We start from the raw sequence: 23,745 nt of genomic DNA on the forward strand, positions 1-23,745 counted from the left end.
ATTTTACCATTCATTTGTACATTGTAGCATGCCTGTTTTAAATGCAAATATAAGAGCATTTAACTCATGCGAAGAATAACCCAAATTATACAATTTGTAAATTAGTAGCTCATATGTACATAACTATTTTGTTCCTCACTAGTACACCAAACCGCACAAAACTAGCTCAATTGTTTTGGTTTCACTATTTGGTACTTGCACATTCTATCAGTACTTTCTGACTGAACAGAAAAGGAACTGTGGTTTGCCCTATCTTTCCATTTCTTCTTTTTTTGTGGCACTGGGGTTTGAACTCAGGGCCTCATGCATGCTAGGCAGGCGTTCTACCACTTGAGCTACTCCACCAGCCCTTCTTTTGTGTTGGATGTTTTTGAGATAGTTTCTCATAAACTGTTTGCCCTGGCTGGCTTTGAACCATGATCCTCCTGATCTCTGCCTCCTGAGTAGCTAGGATTACAGGCATGAGCCACTGGTGCCCAGCTCCCTTTCCTCTGATGTCATCATTTTCAGCACAAATGACTGGCTGACACGGGGAAGGAACATGAGGAGTAAAGGCTACAGTAGAGCTCCCTGTTGTTCATGTTTCCTAGAACACCACTGCCTTTTCTTTATTTTTGCAGCAAGTTATGGCTCCAACAGAAAGCATGACCTCTCAGAGCTGTAGCTCCCCCACGTAGTCAGTCATAAATGTAACGCATCTCATACTTGCTTTGAGTTTCACTGAATTCCCACACATGATGGGTCCACTGTTCTTTTATGCTCATGGACATTGCAAATGCAAATGAGGTGACAAGACATGGGGTGGACATGCATATTGTGCATAGCTCCTGTGCTCAGATGCATGACCTACTGTTTCATTGGGATTTATTTACAAAACACAAGCTCAAAGATAAAACTATTAAGAATTTGAATATGGCAATAGCAGAGCACGTGGTGGGGGGGGTGGCTTCTTAACACAGGGTCCTGTGTAACTGCACAGATTGCATACTGGTGAAACCAGCCCTACCTATATTGGTACTACTGACTTCCTGCTGCTGGCTAAGTAGTATCTATTATGTCCAATGTACAAGATACTAGCCTCAAAGTGAATAGGACAAGCAACATGGCCAATAAAATAGGAGCCAATAACAATCTGTACTACTAGACCTCTAGTTAGCCCACATTCCATTATCTTCTCCAGCATTAACCTTTATATTTAAATAATTCTGAACTGACCAACCCAAGCCTTTCTAGAAATCCACATAACAGTTTTGGGAAAATTGTGTTTTGGTTTAGTTTAAATTTTGTCACACAATGTATACACAAAAATAATGTTGCTACATAAATCCCAGTCCTCAAAACAAATAAATGATTGGATCGTGACTGCCCAAAATGCCTGTCAGTGTGTATATGTATGTGTATGTACCTTTTAATATCTATTTGCCTCATTAACCAGATGGTTTCTTGTCCTTTTCCCTCTTTTTCCAGTTTGCACACTTTGAAACAATTGATCTGTCTCAGGTCACCTTGGCAGAAAGCAGCTGTAGAAATCCTTGCCATAGTTTTTGTGTAAGTAAGATTGGGAATGACTGAATGGGCAAGGGTGGGGGCTAGCTGAGAAGAGGGACTGCCATACCCACTTGTCCCATCTCTGGACATTAGGTTTCCCAAGTCTCCTTTAATCTCAAAGTGTTATTATTCATACAAACAAATTTCTACCAGTCCAGTCCAGGGGGCAAAGTAATGGTCTTGTTCCCTATTAGCAGCCTGCAATAAGCTGATTTCAGGGGGCAAGGAGCATGTGACTATTACAAAATTTAGTCACTTCTCCTGGTAAAGATGATTTAGAAGAGTATCACTGAGAGGGTTTCAAGAAACTAATAATATGTCATAGAGAATATCAGGATAATCAAGTTACATGACATGTAACTTTGATGAGGTAGACAAGAATGTAAATCCAAAGTGAAATATACCCCATGCTGAGACTACTGATGACAGTACCTCAAAGAAAGCAGAGCATTTTCTAAGAAAGTGTTCTGGGGCTTAATGAGCCCGAGATGTCACGTGGCTTTGGTTATTCAGGTGAATCTAGACAAGAAAACTCAGTGAAAAAGTAAGTCCATTGACCCAGCGATCTCTTACCCATATCCTTCCAGAACTGTCTTTTCTCAGTCTCAATACTAGGTAATAGAAACGGGGGTTCCTCTTTGAGCAGGTAAGAGGTGGTAAAAAGCACTAGACCCATACCCTCCTTCATGGCTGGTCCATGTTCTTTCCCTTGAAAGGGGAACAGCAGAATCTGAGAAGAAGTCCCAGCTTTCATTTCTCTCTTATTACATCACACTGACCTATGGTAAAGCTGAGGGTTCTATTGACTGGTCTCAAAAAATCTGAACCTTGGGGTGAAGAGCCAGTAGGCTAATGTTTTTGGTCTGATTTCTACAAAGAAATCCCAAGGGCTAGGCTGCACATTGGCCTAATGAAAACACAGAGAAACTGTACATCAACCCCAACTAAGAATGGTTCTAAACTAAAGGAGTGTCTGTGATCATGATCCCAACTACCACAGAATCATGCTATGCTACATGCCAAAGGAAAAAGAACTTACTTGTTGGTATGGTGAGCTCTAGCTCCAATATTTGAGGTATTGGTAGCAATGATTGGTTCTATAGCTATACACTGAAGCAATACATAGCTACCCATGCTTCCTCCAGACCTCTGAGAAGAACCAAGTTCCACCCATGGTCTACATGTGCTAGACCCTCAGCCTGGCTTTCTCATAGCTCCTTACTAAGTTTTTGCACCTATTTTAGAATTAAGAAAGATAAATGTAAAGCTCTCTCCATGTTGTCTCTGCCCATAAAAAAGAAAGAAACTGAATTTTTAGACATCTCACTCCCTACCCCAATAAAAAGAGACATGCTTTAATGAAGCAAGTACACTTTTACCACTTCAAGTAGACAGAGCGTCAGTAAGCAAGTAGGGTTTTTAGGCAACCTCCCTATAATAGATCATGTATGGCTTACTGTCAAAGAACATGGATTCAGGAGCCAAAGAATCTGGCTTTCAATTTTGGCTTAGTTTTTTACCCTCTGGGTGATCCTGGGCATGTCATTTAACTCCTTCTGTCTTGGCTTTCCTGGCTATGAAATGGGAAAAATAACAATGCCCATCTCATGGAGTTGTAGTGAAGATTGATTGAAGTAATATTCCTAAAGTGCTTTAGAATAGTTTCTGGCACACAGAAAGTACCATTAAAGTCTTAATTATTACTATCATCATTATTATTATTTTGGGTGGATATCCAAGGAACTGTGAGTGAGCCTGGGAACTTCTGTCCTATATTGAAGAAGTGGCTTAGGTTGTGCTTGGTAGATATATATGTCTAGTTCCTTAGCGAGTTCACATACAATGTTTGGGGTAAATGTTGCGGCGTGAGACCAGCTAATACTGTGACATTTTCTTTAGGTTATCACACCACAACGAAAAGTCACCCTGGCAGCACCCAACCGGAAAGACATGGAAGAATGGATTAATACCATAAAAACTGTCCAACAGGGAGAAACTCGTAAGGTAAGGGAAAGAGTAAAGAATGCACACAACTTTCATAGGCAAATACTTAATTCATTGCATTAGTTAAACTACTTTTCAAACAGTGAATAAAATGGAAGCAGAGATAATAAGTCTGGTATTATTATATAGATATCATTAGGACACTTGTTTAGAACACTACCCAGGAATAATTCACTTAGACTCAGACTCTTGATAAGTATGTGGCTTGGATACTTCTGTACACATCCACTTATATGTAGATATTACTGTATACTTGAATGAGGCACTCAAGATGCATATGAACAGCCAAATTAAATGCCCCTATGTTAAGAAAACTGCAATCAGCAATCTTGACTTGGGTCTCCTGAATAACTATAGCAACAGCCAAGGAAACTGAGAGTCAGAAAGAGGAAGAAACCAGATCAAGGTGAAACAATTACTCAGTAGCAAAACCCAGATCTGGACCCAGGCTATGTGATACCAAAGTTTATGTCCTTAACCACTATACAATTGTACCTCTTTATTTTCTGTCCACCACAAAAGAATTGTAGAGAGAATAAAAAAGGTGAAGTCATCCCCACAGCTTATCAGGGTTCTTCTTTCCCCCACTGGCAATACCAAATCTCTGGTCACTGGTCCCTGAAATATGTGGTGCCACCATTTAAACTCTGGTTTCTGCCTTAGCCCGATCTTCTGTAGCACTCGTATAGTTGTGAGTTATGTAAGTTCTAAGAGAGGAGGGATTTTTGGCATTCATTTACTTATGTAGCAGAGGCTCAATACACATTTTTGAATGAATAAATGAATCCAAGGGCAATCTTAGAGCCAGGGTTCAGAACGGGAATGATGCATGGTTCATCCTAATGTAAAGTTCTTCTTTGAACGTCTTGGAAATAAAGGGGAAGATGAATACTTCCTTTGAGGGAGAAAGATGGAGGGGGTGAATCTAATTAAGATACATTGTGATCACACAGGCAAATGTCACAATGAAACCCCCCTGCAAAACTAATATATGCTAACAAAAACACTAAAAAGATCCTGATATCTTAAGTACTAGCAAAGAGCAGAGGGTTGGTCTAAGCATTTGGGATACAGCAGCAGTGTGCAATGTGGCTCAGTAATAATGGGGTTTCAAAATAAACCCTTCATGTGACTTAGCATTTAGCATTTCATTCCTTTGTTATTTTCTTCTTCCTTTCCTGATGGAGAAGCACATCCCTTCTCTGGCAATGAGGCCACCATGACATAGCATTAGAGGTAACCACAAAGAGTTACAAATTCTATACTTCTTTCCCATCTTCATCCCTGTGAAGCAATCCCTTTCTTTCCCTTGGCTTACTTCTATTCAAATTGGAGTGCTTCCTACAAATCACATAACATTTTCAATTTGGAAAAAAAAGTTGCATAGGGTATTTTGAATTTTAATTATTAGTCCAGGAATGCAAAAATACTAGAGAAAGCCATCAGATAATTGATGTGCCATTCTGAATTAAACACCTAAGTATTGACTATCTAGCACAAAATAGGAAAAAAAAATCTGTTTACTCTCTTGGAAGAGTTGTGAGTATCAGGTTGTAATCAAAACCTCTGAGGAACTATTCCAGGGACCTAAACCTATTAAGAAATACTTTTAGCTGATAGGGAAATGTCTCATCACCAGCATCATAGCAATTCATCTTGCTTTAAGTTTAAACAGCCAAATATGCTTTTTACCATACATACCTTATCAGTCCCTTCTATCTTCTATCTCCACCAGTGCCTGACAAATGGGGTGAGGGAATATTATACATGGATTTAGTGGTCTATTAAAGTAGTGACAGAACAATTAGATAATCCAATGGAAACTATCCAGTACACATTAATGTGGCAGCCCCTACAAGGTGCTCAGTTCTGTTCCCTAGAGAGTTGAAAAGAAGGTATAATTCTGACTCCTGGCTTCAATGAACTTTTAGGGAGTTGGGGAGACAAGATGAACAAAAGAGACAGCTAAATGACAGTACTCAAAATAAATAGTTAGCAGAGATGTTATAAGGCAATGCATGATTGATTGCCAGATGAATAAAACAGACAATAAAAGGGTAGGTATAGGAGTTCAGGGAAGGAAAAGATAACTAGGTTGGACACCTCTGGGAAGAGTTAATAGAGATTGAGACTGACCTTGAAAGATGGATAGGATTTTACTGGTAGCAAGGAATTTTAGGGAAGGGGGAAGTCCTGAGCAGGGGAACTGGTATATGAAAAAGCTTAGTAACAGGGAAACAGAATACACTGAAAGGCAAAATAAATTTCACCAGAATATTTGGGGATGTAAGCACAAGAAGCATATCTAGAGAGGTAAGGTAAGGCCAATGGTAAATTTTTTTAATGCAGGAAAAAGTGGGGAAGACTTATAATATGATCAAAATTCAGTTAGAGGAGGATTGGGAAGGGAAGGGAGTTGGTCAGAGGGACACTCTAGAAATACAGGATGGATTAGATAAGGGAAAAACTAGAGGCCAGAAGTTCAGAGAGGGCTACAGATCAATTCAGGCAAGATGGAGTTAAGCCCCAGAATAAGGGAGGACAAACAGTAGTGGATATTAAGTTAGGGAAAGGGGAGAACCTAAATATAAGAGTGAGGCAACATGGGGCTGGAGATGTAGTTCAATGGCAGAGTGCTTGCTTAGCATATGAGAGCCCCTGGGGTTGATTCTCTATGGGTAGGGGAGAGAGAGAAGGAGAGAAGAAAGGGGAGAGAGAGAGAGAGAGAGAGAGAGAGAGAGAGAGAGAGGCAACAGATGAAAGATTTGAGACTGCGGGATTTAAAGAAAGAATATAACATATAAAAGAACAAATTGGAAATAAGGAGCTATTTGGACAGCTACATTAACAGTTCTTTTCTAATGCCTATCATGGGGTCACTGACTATGGGAACAGAAATGGACCTTAAAACTCATCAAGATTCTAGATTCTAGACTCTAGAGCATCTGAGATCATGAGTCATGGTAGCCTTTATTTGAATGCTTCCAAAGACAGGGAAATAAGTTTCTTGCAAAATGAGCTCATTCAATGATCTAAAAGACTTAAATCTTTTTTTTTTCTTTTAAACATTTATTGTTTTTTTTTCCATTTTTCTTTTATTATTCATATGTGCATACAAGGCTTGGTTCATTTCTCCCCCCTGCTCCCACCCCCTCCCTTACCACCCACTCCGCCCCCTCCCTCTCCCCCCCCTCAATACCCAGCAGAAACTATTTTGCCCTTATTTCTAATTTTTTTGTAGAGAGAGCATAAGCAATAATAGGAAGGAACAAGGGTTTTTGCTGGTTGAGATAAGGATAGCTATACAGGGCATTGACTCATATTGATTTCCTGTGCATGGGTGTTACCTTCTAGGTTAATTCTTTTTGATCTAACCTTTTCTCTAGTACCTGTTCCCCTTTTCCTATTGGCCTCAGTTGCTTTAAGGTATCTGCTTTAGTTTCTCTGCGTTAAGGGCAACAAATGCTAGCTAGTTTTTTAGGTGTAAAAGACTTAAATCTTACAATTTTTTTCTTAGACTTTGGTCTAGTAGAAGAACTTTCTAACATTAACTGTGAGCTCCAGCGATGCCATCAACTATCTCTTAAGATAGAAAGCTCCCTGACATTGGAAGTATTACAAGCAAACTATTTGAACTGATTGTCCTGATGTTGTAGAAAGCATTAATTTTTCAGATAGGCAAACTAAAGGAACTCCAGCATTCCTTTCAACTTGAAAAGTTTGTGATTGCAAGATTTCATTAAGCAATTAAGCAGATAAGAAAACTGAGCCTCAGAGTCAGTTGCCTTGCCTGAAATCAGTTTATTCTAGAAGAATTGAGATCTTAGCTCTTCTAACTCTTGATCTATGTATACTGTTGGAAAAATGTCTTCAATCGGCTTAATTTGTTCTCTTCTTTCCTCTAATCCTCACCCTTTTGTGATTATAGGGGTAGGAATAATAAGCCAGACAAGTGCATTGTGTAGATCAACAATTAGATTCAAAGTGACTAATGACTCTCTAGCTCATGTCTTCATGATGAGTGGCTTGCCCAGGATAAGTCCAGTTTACACTTGTCCCACCCTAAGTATTAACTGTTCCTCTTTAACTGCTGAAAGTGTTCTGATTTGAACAATATGATTACCTTACCAACAGCAGCCAGCCTGGAGGCCCTAATAGTCTTCTGCAACCTTGATAAAACCACGCAGTTGAGTTCACATTTCAGCACAAACCACTGACTTGGTTTTATCAAAACTCAACATTTCATCATATAAGCCATTCCAAACAAGAGTCATTTGAGGAATTACATCTTTATAAGATCTTGTGGCTTATGGGATATTTTATCTGAGACTTGTATGCAATTTGCAGATATTTAGTATTATTAAATCCTCACATTTGGATAATGCATTAGAAGTTACAGAGCACTGAGACTAAAAGAATCTCATTTAACTAATAGACAAATAATTAGTGTACATACCTGAGTTCTGCATTATAGTTAAAGGGATTCAGGAGATAGGGAAATAGCCTTATAACTGCCCTAGAACAGCAGTGTCTTAGTTCACACAAAAATACCATAGACTGGATGACTTAACATTTATTTCTTATATCTCTGGAGGCTAGGAAGTCCATGATCAAGACACTGGCAGATTCTGTGGCTGGTGAGGGCCCATTTCCTGGTTCATGGACAACCAACTTCTCACTGTATCCTCATATGGCAGAAAAGGGATCCTTTTATAATGGAATTAATCTCACTAATGAGGGCTCTATCACCTCCTATAATCATTTTATTGTAGGATAATCTATCAACATATGAATTTGGAAGGAGACACAAATTCAGTCTGACAATCTGCTCTTGGCCTCCAGAAACTCATGTTCTTCTCACATGCAAAATAAATTTATTCCAACCAAACAATTCCAGCATTGCCTCTAAAGTCTGAAATCCAAAGTATCATCTAAATATCATTTAATGCAGATATGGCAGACATTCTGTGGCAAAATTCATCTCCAGTTGTGAACCAATGAAGTCAACCATGTGCTTCCAAAACACAATGATGGGACAGGCAATAGGATAAACATCTCCATTTTAAAAGAGAAAAACAGGAAAGAAGGAATTGAGGTAGAGGCAGGCTTGCTCCCACGCCTCTGTACTCTGGGCCTGTTGTGGGAGTGGGAATCCTGATGATCTCTGAATCAACTTTGGGGCCTTCTTTCCTTGTCTTAAAGAATAGCTTTTCTTTGCAATCAAATAGTTTTTGTCCAGTCCTATAAGGTCTAAGAAATTCTACGGGCTTCCTCCATTTTGGCCCATTTGCTCGGTTTCCTTTAGCCTTAGCTGGCAGTGTTTCTAATATAATTTTACCTCTATTCATGGCTTTTGTTGAGATCATTGTAAGTCTGACAGTGAGTCTGCCACACCCTACCAAACACACTTTCTCATATTTTTGTAATAGGGAGTTTTTCAAATCTTTAAATTCTAGCTCCTTTTTGCTTAATAATCTCATCTGAAATTCATCTCTATCCCTTTTTTCATTTTAATAATTAACCAAATCTGTCCACAATATTATCATTTAGACTGTAGTCAAAATTAAAATAAGTGTGCTATTATATTTATTTATTTTTGGCAGCACTGGGTATCAAAACCAGGGCTTTGCCCATGCTAGGCAAATGTTCCACCACTGAGCTACATCCCCAGTCCTATTATATTTATTTTTAATTTAAAACATTATTAATATTAGTTTTGATTGACAAATTATATTTGTATACATGTATTGGATACAGTGTGATGTTTTGATTTTTGTATACAATATGGCACAATCCAGTTGATTAGCATTTCTATCACCTCGCTTATGAGTTCAACTTTATACTGCACACATGTAAGATCATGAAGTACTTGTATTTCTGTGCTTGGCTTATTTCACTGCATAATGTCCTCCAGATTCATCCCTGTTGTTTCAAATAATAGGATCTCATCCTTCTTTAAGGCTGCATACTACTCACCTCATTGTGTACCTATTATATACACTACATTTTCTTTATCCATTTATCTGTTTAGGTACATTAAGGTTGAGTCCATATATTGGTTATTGTGAATAATGCTTCAGTGAACATGGTAGTACAGATATATAGATATACAGACATCCCTTCCACATGCTGATTTTCTTCCTTCCCTCCCTCCCTCCCTCCCTCCTTTCCTTCAATCTGGGAATTCATGCTTGCTGTGCAAGAGCTCTACCACTTGAGTCATGACCCCCACCCCTTTTATTTTTTAGATGAGCTGGCTAACTTTGCCCAGGCTGGCCTTGAGCTGGTGATACTACTACCTCTGCCTCCCAAGTAACTGGAATTACAGGCATGTGCCACCACAACCGGCCAACATATTGATTTTTATTACTTTGGATATATATCCAGAAGTGGGATTCCTGGGTTATGTGGTCATTCTGTTTTTAACTTTCTTTGAGGAACCTCTATATTGTTTTCCATAATGGCTGAACTGATTTCCATTCCCATAAACAATGTGTAAGAGCTTTCCTTGCTACACATCCTTTCTAACACTTGTTAACACTCATCTTTTTTGATGAGAGCCATTCTAACTGGTGTGAGGTGGTATCTCACTGTGGTTTTAATTTGTATTCCCTTGATGATTAGTGATACTGAACAATTTTCAGCTACCTATTGGCCATTTGCATGTCTTCTTTAGAGAAAGGTCTGTTCAGGCCCTTTGCCCATTTTTGAGTAGAATTATTAATATATATTTTTGATAGTGACTCATTATCAAATATACGAATTAAAATCTTTTCTCCCATTCTGTAGGTTGTCACTTCTCTTTGTTAATCATTTATGTTGCTATGCTCCTGCTTTAGCTTGATACCATCCTATTCATCTATTTACATTTTCATTGCCTGTACTTTCAGGCTCATATCCAAAAAAAATCATTGCCCAGACCAACATCGTGGAGATTTTCTCCTACATTTTCTCTTAGTAGTTTTATAGTTTCCGGTCTTAGATTTAAGGATTTAATCCATTTTGAGTTGATTTTTGTATATCATGTAAGTTAAGGGTCTAATTTCATTCATCTACCTATGGATATGCAGTTTTCTCAGCACAATTTATTGATAAGACCGTCCACTCTCCATCTTGTGTTCTTGGTACCTTTGCCAAAAATTAATTGACTGTAAATGCATGAGTCTATTTCTGGGTTTTCTATCCTGTTCCATGGGCTTATGTGTCTTATTTTATGCCACTATTATGATGTTTTGATTATAATTACTTTATGTTTTGAAATCAAAGAGTATGATATCTCCAGCTTTGTTCTTTTTGCCAAGTTATTTTGACTATTGAGTGTTTTGTGATTCCATACAAATTTTAAGACTTTTTATTCCATTTCTTGAAAATGGCATTGAAATTTTCATAGGAATTCCATTGACTCTATAGATTGTCTTGGGTATTATGGTTATTTTCATAACATCAATTCTTCCAATCCACAAATATATTTCTCTAAATATCTATATATCTCTCCATTTATCTGTGTTTTCTTCAATTTCTTTCAGCATTGTTTTATAATTTTTGGTAAACGGATCTTTTACCTCCTTGGTTAAATTTACATATAAGTATTTAGTTTTTTATTGGTTTTATAAATGAGAACATTTATAATAGAAATATAAACAGAAACATTACTGATTTCTGTATGTTGATTTCGTATCCTGCAACTTTACTGAATTTATCAGTTCTAACAGGGTTTTTTGCTAGATTCTTCGGGGACTTTACTTAGGATCATATCATCAGCAAATAGAGACAAATTTACTTCTTCCTTTCCTGTTAGAATACTATTTCTTTCTCTTGCCTACATGCTCTGGCTAGGACTGCCAGTGCTATGTTGAAAAGTGATGAGAGTAAGCAACCGTGTCTCATCCCTGATCTTAGAGGAAAAGCTTTCGGCTTTTCACTGTTGAAAACTTTGTTAGCAGGGCTGATGGAGTGTCTGATGTGGTAGAGTGTCTGCCTAGCAAGCATTAGGCCCTGAGTTCAAACCCCAGTACTGCCAGAAAACTTTGTTATCTATGGGTTTATCATATATGGCCTTTATTGTGTTGAGGTACATATCGTTTATACCTAATTGGTAAGAGGTTTTTTTTTTAATCAATAAGGGATATTGAATTTTGTCTAATGCTTTTTCTCCGTCGAGATGATCATGTGATTTTTATCTTTTATTTTGTTAATAATATATTTCATACTTACTGATTTGTGTATGCCAGACCATTTTTGTACCCAGTGATGAATCCCACTTGACCATACTAAATGGTCTTTTTAATGTGCTGGTGACTTTGGTTTGCTAATACTTTATTGAGGATTTTTGCACCTATGTTTATCAGTGCTATTGGCCCATAATTTTATTTTCTTGTAATATCTTCTGGCTTTGGCATTAAGTTAATGCTAGTCTTGCAAAATGAATTTTGAAGCATTCCCTCTACTTTAATTTTTTGGAAGATTTTAGTAAAAATTGGTGTTATTTTCTTCTTTACCTGTTTGTGGTGCTGAGGCTCAAACACAGAGCCTCATACAATCAAGGCAAACATTTTATCACTGAGCTACATCCCCAACCCTTATTTCATCTTTAAATGTTAGCTAGAATTCACCAGTGAAGCAATCTGGTCTTGGCTTTTCTTTAGTGGAAGACTTTTTCTTATTGATTTAATCTCCTTACTCATTATTGGTCTGTTCATGTTTTATATTTCTTTATATACAGTCTTGGTAGGTTGTAGGTATCATTTTTTCTAGGTTATCTGATTTGTTGGCATATAGGAATTCAGTCATTTCATATTACCCTTTATGTTTCAGTGCTATATTCACCTGTTTTCCATTTCTAATTTTTTTTTGGTGGGACTGGGGCTTTTAAATTCAGGGTTTGTGCTTGCAAAGCAGGCACTTTACTACTGCTTGAGCCACACCATACCTCTAGTCTATTTTTCTGTTATTTTGGAGATGGAGTCTCATGGACTATTTGCCTGAGCTGATCTTAAACCATGATCCTCCTAATCTCAACCTCGTATGTAGCCAGGATTACAGGTGTGAGCCACTGGCATCTGGCTGTTTTCCATTTCTGTCATGAAACACCACAGGCTGGGTAATTTATAAAGAAAATAGGTTTATTTAGCTCACAGTTTTGGAGGACGAAAGTCCAAGATCATGTGGCCCCATCATGTTGATGTCTGATGAGTACCCACTTGGCTGTGTCACAACATAGAAATAATATCATGGTAGGAGTATTTACAAGAAGAAGAGATCACATGGCAAGACAGGAAGCCAGAGAGCAGGAAAGGGCCATTCTTGCTCTTATATAACAATTCACTCTTGGTTGGAACCAGCCAGGGTCTGATGAGAACTAAATGATTTCTTGCAGAGGGAAGCACTGCTCCCCATGACCTATTTATCTTCCATTAGGCCCTAAGGCTCCAATACCTTTCATATTGCACCAATGCGAAACAAGTCTCCAGCATACAAACCTCTGAGGGACAACCCAAATGCAAACCACAGCAAGTGGTATAAATTGTAACATCTCCTCTTTAATCTCTGATCTTATTTGAGTAGTCTCTTTTTTCCTAGGTAGTTTACATAACAGGTTGTTGATTTTATTTATCTTATCAAAGCTTCTTAGTGTCATTGATTTTTTTCAATTGTTTTTATAGTCTCTTTCATTTATTTCTGTTCTGATATCTCTTATTTCCTTCCTTCTTCTAATTTTGTGCTTAGTTTGTTCTTTTTCTAGTTCCTTGAGGTGGAATGTTAGGTTATGATCTTTCTTATTTTTTGATATTGCCATTTATCACTATAAATTTCCTCTTAGAACTGCTTATGCTCCATCTCATAAGTTTTGATATATTGTATTTTTGTTTTTGTGTGTCTCAAGGTATTTTTTAATTTCTCTTTTGATTTCTTCTGTACCTCACTGGTTATTTTAGAACAGGTTGTTTAATTTCTTCATATTTGTGTATTTTCTGAAATTCCCCTACTTTTGATTTTTAGTTTCACATATTGTGATCACAAAAGGTACTTTTTATTTGGCAGTAATGGGGTTTGAACTCAGGGCTTACTAGGTGGGTGCTCTACCACTTAAGCCACACTCTCAACACCTTTTGCTTTGGTTATTTTTGAGATAGGGTCCAGCTGGACTGTAATCCTTCTATTTATACTTCCTACATAGCTGGGATGACAGGCACATACCATCATACCCAACTTTTATTGGTTAAGAAGAGGTCTCATGAACTTTTTGCATGATTGGCCTCAAACTGCAATTCTCCTGATCTCTTTCTCCTAAGTAGCAAGGATTACAGGCATGAGACACTGTGCTAGTCAGAAAAGATACTTGATACAATTTCAGTCCTCTTAAATTTGCACATAGCATGGGGAATGGAGTAGGAGAAGCACAGTTGTACTCAGTGTTCTATAGGCTGAGTTCAGCACAGCCCCCAGCCACAGAATAAGGATAGAGTAAGATGCAGAGCAGCTACTTTTCCTAAGATGTTTATGTCAAATAATCTGTAGGCTGATGTTTGGCACAGCCCCAGCCACAGAACAGAGCGAGAAGGCAAGACACAGCTCAGATGCTTTTCCTAATTTGTTTAAAGCAGGTTTCTCCTGTTTCTTTAAAGCAGGTTTTCTCCTGTTTGTTTAAAGCAGGTTTCTCCCCAAGAACCATTGCTCCACCTCCTTGTTTTTACCACTGGGTATAAAAGACTCAACTGAAGGAGGATGTGAGGCTTTTAGACAAAGGGAGGTTTTTGATAAAGGGAGGATTGCTGAAGGGGTTTTTGGCTGAAGGGAAATTGCTGGAGGGAGATTGCCGAAGGGAAAAGAATTGCTGAAGGGGAATTGCTAAAGCTAAAGAGAGAATATGGGACAGTGCAAGTCTGCACCAAGAACTTTATACATAGGCTTTAAAAAAGCTAAGCTAAAGAAAAGCTACAGGGAACATGGGACAGTACAAGTCTGAGCACCGAGGCTTTAAGAAAGCTAAAGAGAGAACATGGGCAGTGCAAGTCTGATGGGACAGTGCAAGTCTGAGGGCAAAGACTTTAAGAGAGATTATGCTAAAGAAAAGCTAAGAGAAAACATGGGACAGAGCAAGTCTAAGGAAAGAGGTTTTAAGGAATTGAGAAGCAAGGTTTTAAAGAAGACTTTAGAAGCAAGGTTTTAAAGAACTGTAAAGGAGTAAGGCTTTAAAGAATAAAGATAGAGAAAAGAAGCAAAGTAAATGAAGAGAATAATAGAGAAAAGAAGCAATGAGGCTGCTGTGTGTCTCTATCCAAGAGCCCAGCACACCTGGCCCCAACTTTCTGTCTGTCTGTCTATCCTGTGTTCTTTCTGCATCTCCACTAGTTAGGCCCAGTTAGGTTCAGTAGTAATAACAGGGAGCGAGAGAAAGCTCGCCTCAACATAGGATCCATCCTGGATTATGTTTCATGTGCACTTGAGAAGAATGAGTATTCTGTGGCTGGAAACAAATGCTCTGTATAGTTTAAAGTCTAATTCAAGTCCAATATCTCTTTATTATCTCTTTATTGATTTTCTGTGTAGTTTATCTGTCCATTATTGAAAGTGAGGTATTGTAGTTCCTTTCTTTTCTAGTATTGCAGTCTATCCCTCCAGGTCATTTAATATTATTTTATGTATTTAGGTGCTCCAATTTTGGGTGCATATATATTTATAATTGTTATACTTTTTTGGTAATTCAAGCCCGGTATCATTATGTAATAACCTTCATTGTCTCTCTTTTTATAGTTTTTGACTTACAGTCTAGTTTATCTAATATAAGAATAGCTACCCCTGCTTTCTTTTGGTTTCTATTTGCATGGAATATCTTTTTCTATCCATTCATTTTCTGTCTGTGTGTTCTTACTAGTTAAGTGAGTCTCTTGTAGGCAGCATATGGTTGGATCTTATTTTCTATGCATTCACCCATTTTGTCTTTTTATTGGAGGATTTAATTAATTTAAATTCAAGGTAATTATTGATAGGTAAGGACTTGCTACTATCATTTTGCAATTTGTTTTCTGATTGTTTTGTAGGTCCTTTCTTCCTCTCTTCTTGTCTTCTTTTGTCGTTTTATGGTTTTGGTGATTTCACTCCTTCTCTCCCCAAATTTTATGAATTTGATGTGAAAATTTTACTTTTTTTTACATTCATGTCCCTTAACAATTTGTTGCAGCTATGGTTGCTTTTAATGGTTTTGTTTTTTAACTCTTCTAGTAGGAATAAAATTGCTTCATGCACAGCTAAGAATGCTAAGGATGACTATTTATTGCTAATGCCATTATGTTTTTTAATTTTCATTATGTTGTTATTAATTAGAAGCCTTTGTTTCAACTTAACTCTTCTAGCAATTCCTACCAAGCAGTCCTAGAGGTGATGAATACCCTTAGCTTTTTTTTGTCTGGGGAAGCTTTTATTTATCTCTCATTTCTGAAGGATAGCTTTGCTGGGTAAAGTATTCTTAGCTGGTAGATTGGGGTTTTTTTCACCATTTTGAATATATCATATGTGTTATTCACTTTTTTTATCACTGTGACAAAATACCTGAGAAAACAACTTTAAGGGAAGAAATATTTATTTTGGCTAATGGCTTCAGAGGTTTTAGTCCACGATTTTTAGGCCTATGGCCAGGCAGAAATATCATGGCAGAAGGGCATAATGAAAGAAAGCTGTTCACCTCATGGCAGCCAGAGAGGGGGGGGGAGGGAGAAAGAGAGAGAAACATAGCAGGGTACCAGGGACAAGGTATACCCTTCAAAGGCAGAGCTCCAATGTCTTACTTCTTCCAACCAGGCCCTACCACCTAATAGCCTATTCAATATAAATTCATCAATGGATAAACCCATTGAAGTTAGTACCGTTATGATCCAATCACCTCTCAATACCACCACCAGCTGGGGACCAAACCTTCAACACATGAGCTTTTTGGGGGGATACTTCATACCTAAACTATAACTGTAACATCACCCTATTCTCTCCTGGCCTGTAGAATTTCTGCTAAGGAATCCACTGGAAAGCTGTATTGGAGTTTTCTTGAATATTTTATGTCTCTTATCTGGCTGCTTTCAATATCCTTTCTGTATCCTAGATTTTCAATAATTTTATTTTGACATGTCCTGCTGAACTCCCTGTTGGGTTGGATTTGATTAGAAACCACTGAGCTTCCTATATCTGAACGTGGCTGTTTCCCCAGCTTTGGGAGATTTAAGCCATTACTTCCTTAAATATACTTTTCTAGGCCTTTCTCTCCTTTTTGCTTCCATTATGCAAAGGTTAGTTCACTCAATGGTGTCCCATAATTCTCATGGTCTTCTTTCTTCTTTTTCATTCTTTGTTCTTTTTGTGCAATTGATTGGATAGCTTCAAAGCTTCTATCTTCAAGTTTACTGATTCTTTTTTCAGCTTGATCAAATCTGCTGTTGACAATTTCTACTGAATTTTTCAGTTGTATTTTTTTATTTATAGGATATCTATTTATTTTTGTTTCTATTTTTTTGTCAAATTTGTCATTTTTTTCATGAACTACTTCCAAATTTCTATCTGTATTTTCTTGTAGTTCCATGAACTTCTCTGAAAGATTATTATGAATTATTTGTCAGCTATTTCACAGATCTCTTATTTCTTCTGGGTCTGTAATTAGTGCTTTATTAGTTTCTTTTGGTGGTGTCACATTATTCATAATACTTGTATCTTTACATGGCTGCTCATTTGAGGAAATGGCCACCTCTTCTGACCTTTGCAGGTATTCTTTGGTGATGATAGGCCTTTACTCTTTAGCCTATCCTAGGATTCCAGATGGGCCAGCTGGTAGCAACCCTAACAGACAGATCTTGGTGTTGGGCTGGGTTAGTTCCTGTGCCCTGGGGTCCAACAGCATTATTGAATGTGTTTCATGGTCCTGTGAGGCCACTAGTGGAACTTCACCTTAGGAGAGGCTGCTGGTTTGGCTCTGCAGCCAACCAGTCTGATTGGGCAGGGTTGCAGGTTTTCTTCCTTGGCTGGGCAGTACTGTTTTGAACTCTGTAGTTTGGCAAGGCCATGTGATAGGCTCTAAGGCTATGCGAGGTCTTGAAGGTTGTTGCTCAAGCCCACAGGGTGGGCAGGACCAGAGATTGGCTTTCAGATATGTGTATGCTTGGGCTCACCTCCAGACCTGGGGCAGACTTAAGCAAAGAATTGAGGCTTAGTAGAGACATTGCTCTGCAGCCAGAGTTGGATGAGGACAGATGCTCCCTCTGCAAATAGTTGCTGACCTACAGTTATTTCCTGGTCTGGGGAAAATTTAACACCAAAACTTAGATCACCTCTCTGCTGCTAGGGTTGGGAGTGGCCAAATGCTCTTTCCATGTGTAATCACTGACCTACAATTGCCTCTACCTGGGAAATACTTAAGATTACCCCGGGCTGTATGGGGAAGGTGACAAAGAATTTGAACCTGAAAGACTCATGGATTGTTTCTTGCTGTGTGATGCTGTTGGCTAGTTTCTCTGGTTTGATGCCTCCATTGGCCAGAATGCAGAACAACCAAGATCCACACACTGTGAACCCTGTCCCTGTTGTTTGTTTATAACTGACCCCAGGTAGCCTAGCTCTGCAGGATTTCTAATGCTTCCTATGGGACAAGACAAGTATGAGCATCTGGCAAAGTGTCCCAGAACACTGTCTACTTCCAAAACTTTTCCCACTGTGGATACTGTTAGTTTAGGGAAGCTCTCTATATGTGTTGCTATGATAGCTTGGGGGAGGAGTGGTGCAGTCAAAGAACCATTCCTCTTAGCACTCTATCACAGCTTTCTTTTTTTACTGCTGCAGTACAAGGATGTATCTCAGCCTTACTCCCGAATTCTGGGATATTCATGATGGTATTTTTGCCTGTGAATGTTTGCTAGTTGGACTTTGTGGTTGGGGGTAAAGCTGGAGAAATATTCTGCCATCTTGCTGACATCACTCCTTTCACATTTCACTATAAGCAATCAGAAGGAACCATATCTCCTCATCTAAAATTTCAATTTCATCACTTACAAGTTCTACATTCTACAAAACACTAAAACACAAACACAATTCTGCCAAGTTCTTTGCCACTTTTCCCTAATCTGTAATAGTATCTTCTTCATTTATATTGAGACCTCATCAGAGTGACCTTTACTATTCATACTTTACCAACATGTTGGTAAAATGTTAGTTGGTATTCTTAAAGAAAATAGAAGTTTCTCTATATCCCTCTTTTCTTTCTAAGGTCTCATCAAAATTGTCTTTAAAATCCCATTCATGGCAATCTAGGCTTTTTCTAGCATGTTCCTCAAAAGTCTTCCAGTATCTACCATTACTCAGTTTCAAAGTCATTTCCATATTTTTAGGCACTTATTACACCAACACCCCTATTTCTTGGTACCAGTTACTATCTTTTAGTGAGTTTGGACTGCTGTAACAAAATACTACAGAATGGGTGGCTTAAGCATCAAACATTTATTTCTCACACTTCTGGAAGCTGGGGAACCCAAGATCAAGATACTGGCAGATGCATGGTTTGGTGCATAGACAGCCATCTTCTTTTTTGTGTCCTCACATGCCAGGAAAAGGAGTGAGAGAACTTGATGGGATCTCTCATAAAAGGACCAAAAATATTCATCAGGAATCCATCCTCATAATCAAATCACCTCCCAAAGACCCCACCTTCTAATACCATTCTATTGAAGGTTAGGATTTCAGCATATGTACATAAACACTAAGTTCACTCCAAGTGAAGAATTTGCTTGGAATAATGGACTATGCATGAATATATTCACCTAAGTATTTTAGAGATGATAATCAAACACACAAATACCCAACAACCCCACACTGAAAACTTTAAGTCAACGTACCTTTCTTAGCGTTTAGAGATTGATGGTTTATTTATATGCTATAGTTTTATATCCGCCTGCGATATGTATTTTGAAATCTGTATCAATAGAAAGGCCTGTAATAACAAACTATATTAGTCTCCTAGGGTAGTTGTTAACAACTTACCACAAAATTTGTTCCTTTAAAAAGTAGACAGTTACAGGACCTGATGGATTCTCTGCTGAATTCTATCAGACCTTTAAAGAAGAACTGATACCAACCCTCCTTAAACTGTTCCATGAAATAGAAAGGAAGGAAAACTGCCAAACACATTTTATGAAGCCAGTATTACACTTATCCCAAAACCAGGCAAAGACACCTCCAAAAAGTAGAACTATAGGCCAATCTCCTTAATGAACATTGATGCGAAAATCCTCAACAAAATAATGGCAAACCGAATTCAACAACACATCAAAAATATCATTCACCACAACCAAGTAGGCTTCATCCCAGGAATGCAGGGGTGGTTCAACATATGAAAATCAATAAACATAATAAACCACACTAACAGAAACAAAGACAAAAACCACTTGATCATCTCAATAGATGCAGAAAAAGACTTTGATAAGATCCAACATCATTTCATGATAAAAGCTCTAAGTAAACTAGGAATAGAAGGAAAGTACCTCAACATTATCAAAGCTATATATGACAAACCTACAGCCAGCATTATACTTAATGGAGAAAAACTGAAACCATTCCCTCTAAAATCAGGAATGAGACAAGGATGCCCACTATCTCCACTCCTATTCAACATAGCACTGGAATTCCTAGCCAGAGCAACTAGGCAAGAAGAAAGAATGAAAGGAATACAAATAGGTAAAGAAACTTTCAAAATATCCCTATTTGCAGACGAATGATCATATACCTTAAAGACACAAAAAACTCTACTCAGAAGCTCCTAGACACCATAAATAGCTATAGCAAGGTAGCAGGATACAAAATCAACATAGAAAAATCATTAGCATTTCTATACACTAATAATGAACAAACTGAAAAAGAATATATGAAAACAATTCCATTTGTAATAGCCTCAAAAAAAATCAAATACCTAGGTGTAAACCTATCAAAGCATGTGAAAGGAAAACTATAAACTTCTGAAGAAAGAGATTGAGGAAGACTATAGAAAGTGGAGAGTTCTCCCATGTTCATTAATTGGTAGAATCAACATAGTAAAAATGTTGATACTCCCAAAAGTAATCTACATGTTTAATGCAATTCCCATCAAAATTCCAATGACATTCATTAAAGAGATTGAAAAATCTACTGTTAAATTTATATGGAAACACAAGAGGCCACGAATAGCCAAGGCAATACTCAGTCAAAAGAACAATGCAGGAGGTATCACAATACCTGACTTCAAACTATATTACAAAGCAATAACAAGAAAAACAGCGTGGTACTGGCACAAAAACAGACATGAAGACCAGTGGAACAGAATAGAGGACCCAGATATGAAGCCACACAACTATAACCAACTTATCTTTGACAAAGGAGCTAAAAATATACGATGCAGAAATAGCAGCCTCTTCAATAAAAACTGCTGAGAAAACTGGTTAGCAGTCTGCAAAAAACTGAAACTAGATCCATGTATATCACCCTATACCAAGATTAACTCAAAATGGATCAAGGATCTTAATATCAGACCCCAAACTCTTAAGTTGATACAGGAAAGAGTAGGAAATACTCTGGAGTTAGTAGGTATAGGTAAGAACTTTCTCAACGAAACCCCAGCAGCACAGCAACTAAGAGATAGCATAGATAAATGGGACCTCATAAAGCTAAAAAGCTTCTGTTCATCAAAAGAAATGGTCTCTAAACTGAAGAGAACACCCACAGAGTGGGAGAAAATATTTGCCAACTATACATCAGACAAAGGACTGATAACCAGAATATATAGGGAACTTAAAAAACTAAATTCTCCCAAAACTAATGAACCAATAAAGAAATGGGCAAGTGAACTAAACAGAACTTTCTCAAAAGAAGAAATTCAAATGGCCAAAATACACATGAAAAAATGTTCACCATCTCTAGCAATAAAGGAAATGCAAATTAAAACCACGCTAAGATTCCACCTCACCCCTGTTAGAATAGCCATCATCAGCAACACCACCAACAACAGGTGTTGGCGAGGATGCGGGGGAAAAAGGAACCCTCTTACACTGTCGGTGGGAATTTAGACTAGTACAACCACTCTGGAAAAAAATTTGGAGGTTACTTAAAAAGCTAGACATCGATCTACCATTTGATCCAGTAATACCACTCTTGGGGATATACCCAAAAGACTGTTACTCCAGAGGCACCTGCACACCCATGTTTATTGCGGCACTATTCACAATAGCCAAGTTATGGAAACAGCCAAGATGCCCCAGCACTGACGAATGGATTAAGAAAATGTGGTATCTATACACAATGGAATTTTATGCAGCCATGAAGAAGAACGAAATGTTATCATTCGCTGGTAAATGGATGGAATTGGAGAACATCATTCTGAGTGAGGTTAGCCTGGCCCAAAAGACCAAAAATCGTATGTTCTCCCTCATATGTGGACATTAGATCAAAGGTAAACACAACAAGGGGATTGGACTATGAGCACATGATAAAAGCGAGAGCATACAAGGGAGGGGTGAGGATAGGTAAGACACCTAAAAAATTAGCTAGCATTTGTTGCCCTCAACGCAGAGAAGCTAAAGCAGATACCTTAAAAGCAACTGAGGCCAATAGGAAAAGGGGAACAGGTACTAGAGAAAAGGTTAGTTCAAGAAGAATTAACCTAGAAGGTAACACCCACGCACAGGAAATCAATGTGAGTCAATGCCCTGTATAGCTATCCTTATCTCAACCAGCAAAAACCCTTGTTCCTTCCTATTATTGCTTATACTCTCTCTACAACAAAATTAGAAATAAGGGCAAAATAGTTTCTGCTGGGTATTGGGGGGGGAGAGGGAGGGGGCGGAGTGGGTGGTAAGGGAGGGGGTGGGGGCAGGGGGGAGAAATGAACCAAGCCTTGTATGCATATATGAATAATAAAAGAAAAAGGAAAAAAAAAAGAAGAATTAACCTAGAAGGTAATACACATGCACAGGAAATTAATGTGAGTCAACTCCCTGTATAGCTGTCCTTATCTCAACTAGCAAAAACCCTTGTTCCTTCCTATTATTGCTTATACCCTCTCTTCAACAAAATTAGAGAAAAGGGCAAAATAGTTTCTGCTGGGTATCGAGGGGCTGGGGGGGAGAGGGAGGGGGCGGGGTGGGTGGTAAGGAAGAGGGTGGGGGCAGGTGGGAGAAATGACCCAAGCATTGTATGCACATATGAATAATAAAAATAAATAAACAAAGCAGACATTTATTCTTTCACAGTCCTAGAGACCACAAGTCTGAAATCCAGGTGTCAGGATACCCATGGTCTCTCTGAAGGCTTTAGGAAAGAATCCTTTGCCTCTTCCTAGCTCCCAGTGGTTGCTGGAAATCCAGGGTGTTCTTTAGCTTGCAGACATAGCATTCCAATCTTTGCACACATAGTGCTTGCTCTCCCCTATGTCTATTTGCTCTATATCTTTACAAGGTGACCTCTTTGTATATGTTTGTATTCAAATTTTCCTCTTCTAAGGACACCAGTCATTGGATTAAGGCCTTCTCTAATCCAGTATGACCTCATATTAAATTGATTCAAGTACTCTATTTCTAAGTAACAGGTACCAGAGATTAGGACTTGAAAATAACATTTTGGGGTACACAATTCAATCTACAATAGAATACCCTCTGGTCCTCCACAATTCATGTCTTTCTTATGTGCAAAATACATTTGCACTATCCCAACATCACCAAGAGATTTAACCAGTTCTAGCATTAACTCTAAATCCAAACACTCACCTTTTGAATACTATATATCAGGTATCTATGAGACTCTGGGTACAGGTTCCTGGGGCAAAATTCTTCTCCCTCTGTGGACCTGTGAAACCTAGAAAATGAGTCAGACATTCCCATTCTGAAAAGGAGAAAATAAAAGGAATAAAGGGGCCACTGGTCTAAAAAAAGTTGGAAATCCAAAAAGGCAAATTCCATTAGGTTTCCAGGCCTAAAAATAATTATCCATGGCTCAATGTTCTGTCCCCTGGCTCCACCCTTTCTGTCCACCTGACTGGCATCCTCCCTCTGTAACCAAAGTGTCCCAAATTCTGGAACCTAGGAAGCAATCTCACCTTCTGGAACCAAAGAGACAATGGTCTTACCCCCTAGGCCCACACTCCTGTGGTGACAACAGCAGTACTTTTTAAGCCTCCATCAGCAGCCGTGCTGGCCTCTG

At 38.3% G+C, this 23,745-nt stretch overlaps 1 protein-coding gene and 1 long non-coding RNA gene across 2 annotated transcripts in view; one reads left to right on the plus strand and one right to left on the minus strand.

Moving 5' to 3' along the window:
* Nucleotides 1–23,745, minus strand: part of LOC141419714 (uncharacterized) — a 73,233-nt gene that overhangs the window by 13,537 nt on the left and 35,951 nt on the right. The gene's annotated exons all lie outside the window — the stretch shown is intronic.
* The window catches only part of Dgkk (diacylglycerol kinase kappa), a 75,966-nt gene that overhangs the window by 11,736 nt on the left and 40,485 nt on the right, over nt 1–23,745 (plus strand). The window contains exons 4-5 of the mRNA XM_074062182.1: nt 1,468–1,548; nt 3,448–3,552. Of these exons, the coding sequence (XP_073918283.1) occupies nt 3,499–3,552 (54 nt within the window). The 5' untranslated portion in view covers nt 1,468–1,548; nt 3,448–3,498. The remainder of the gene's footprint in view (nt 1–1,467; nt 1,549–3,447; nt 3,553–23,745) is intronic.

The sequence above is a fragment of the Castor canadensis genome, chromosome X (genome assembly GCF_047511655.1).
Source record: "Castor canadensis chromosome X, mCasCan1.hap1v2, whole genome shotgun sequence".
NCBI lineage: Eukaryota > Metazoa > Chordata > Mammalia > Rodentia > Castoridae > Castor > Castor canadensis.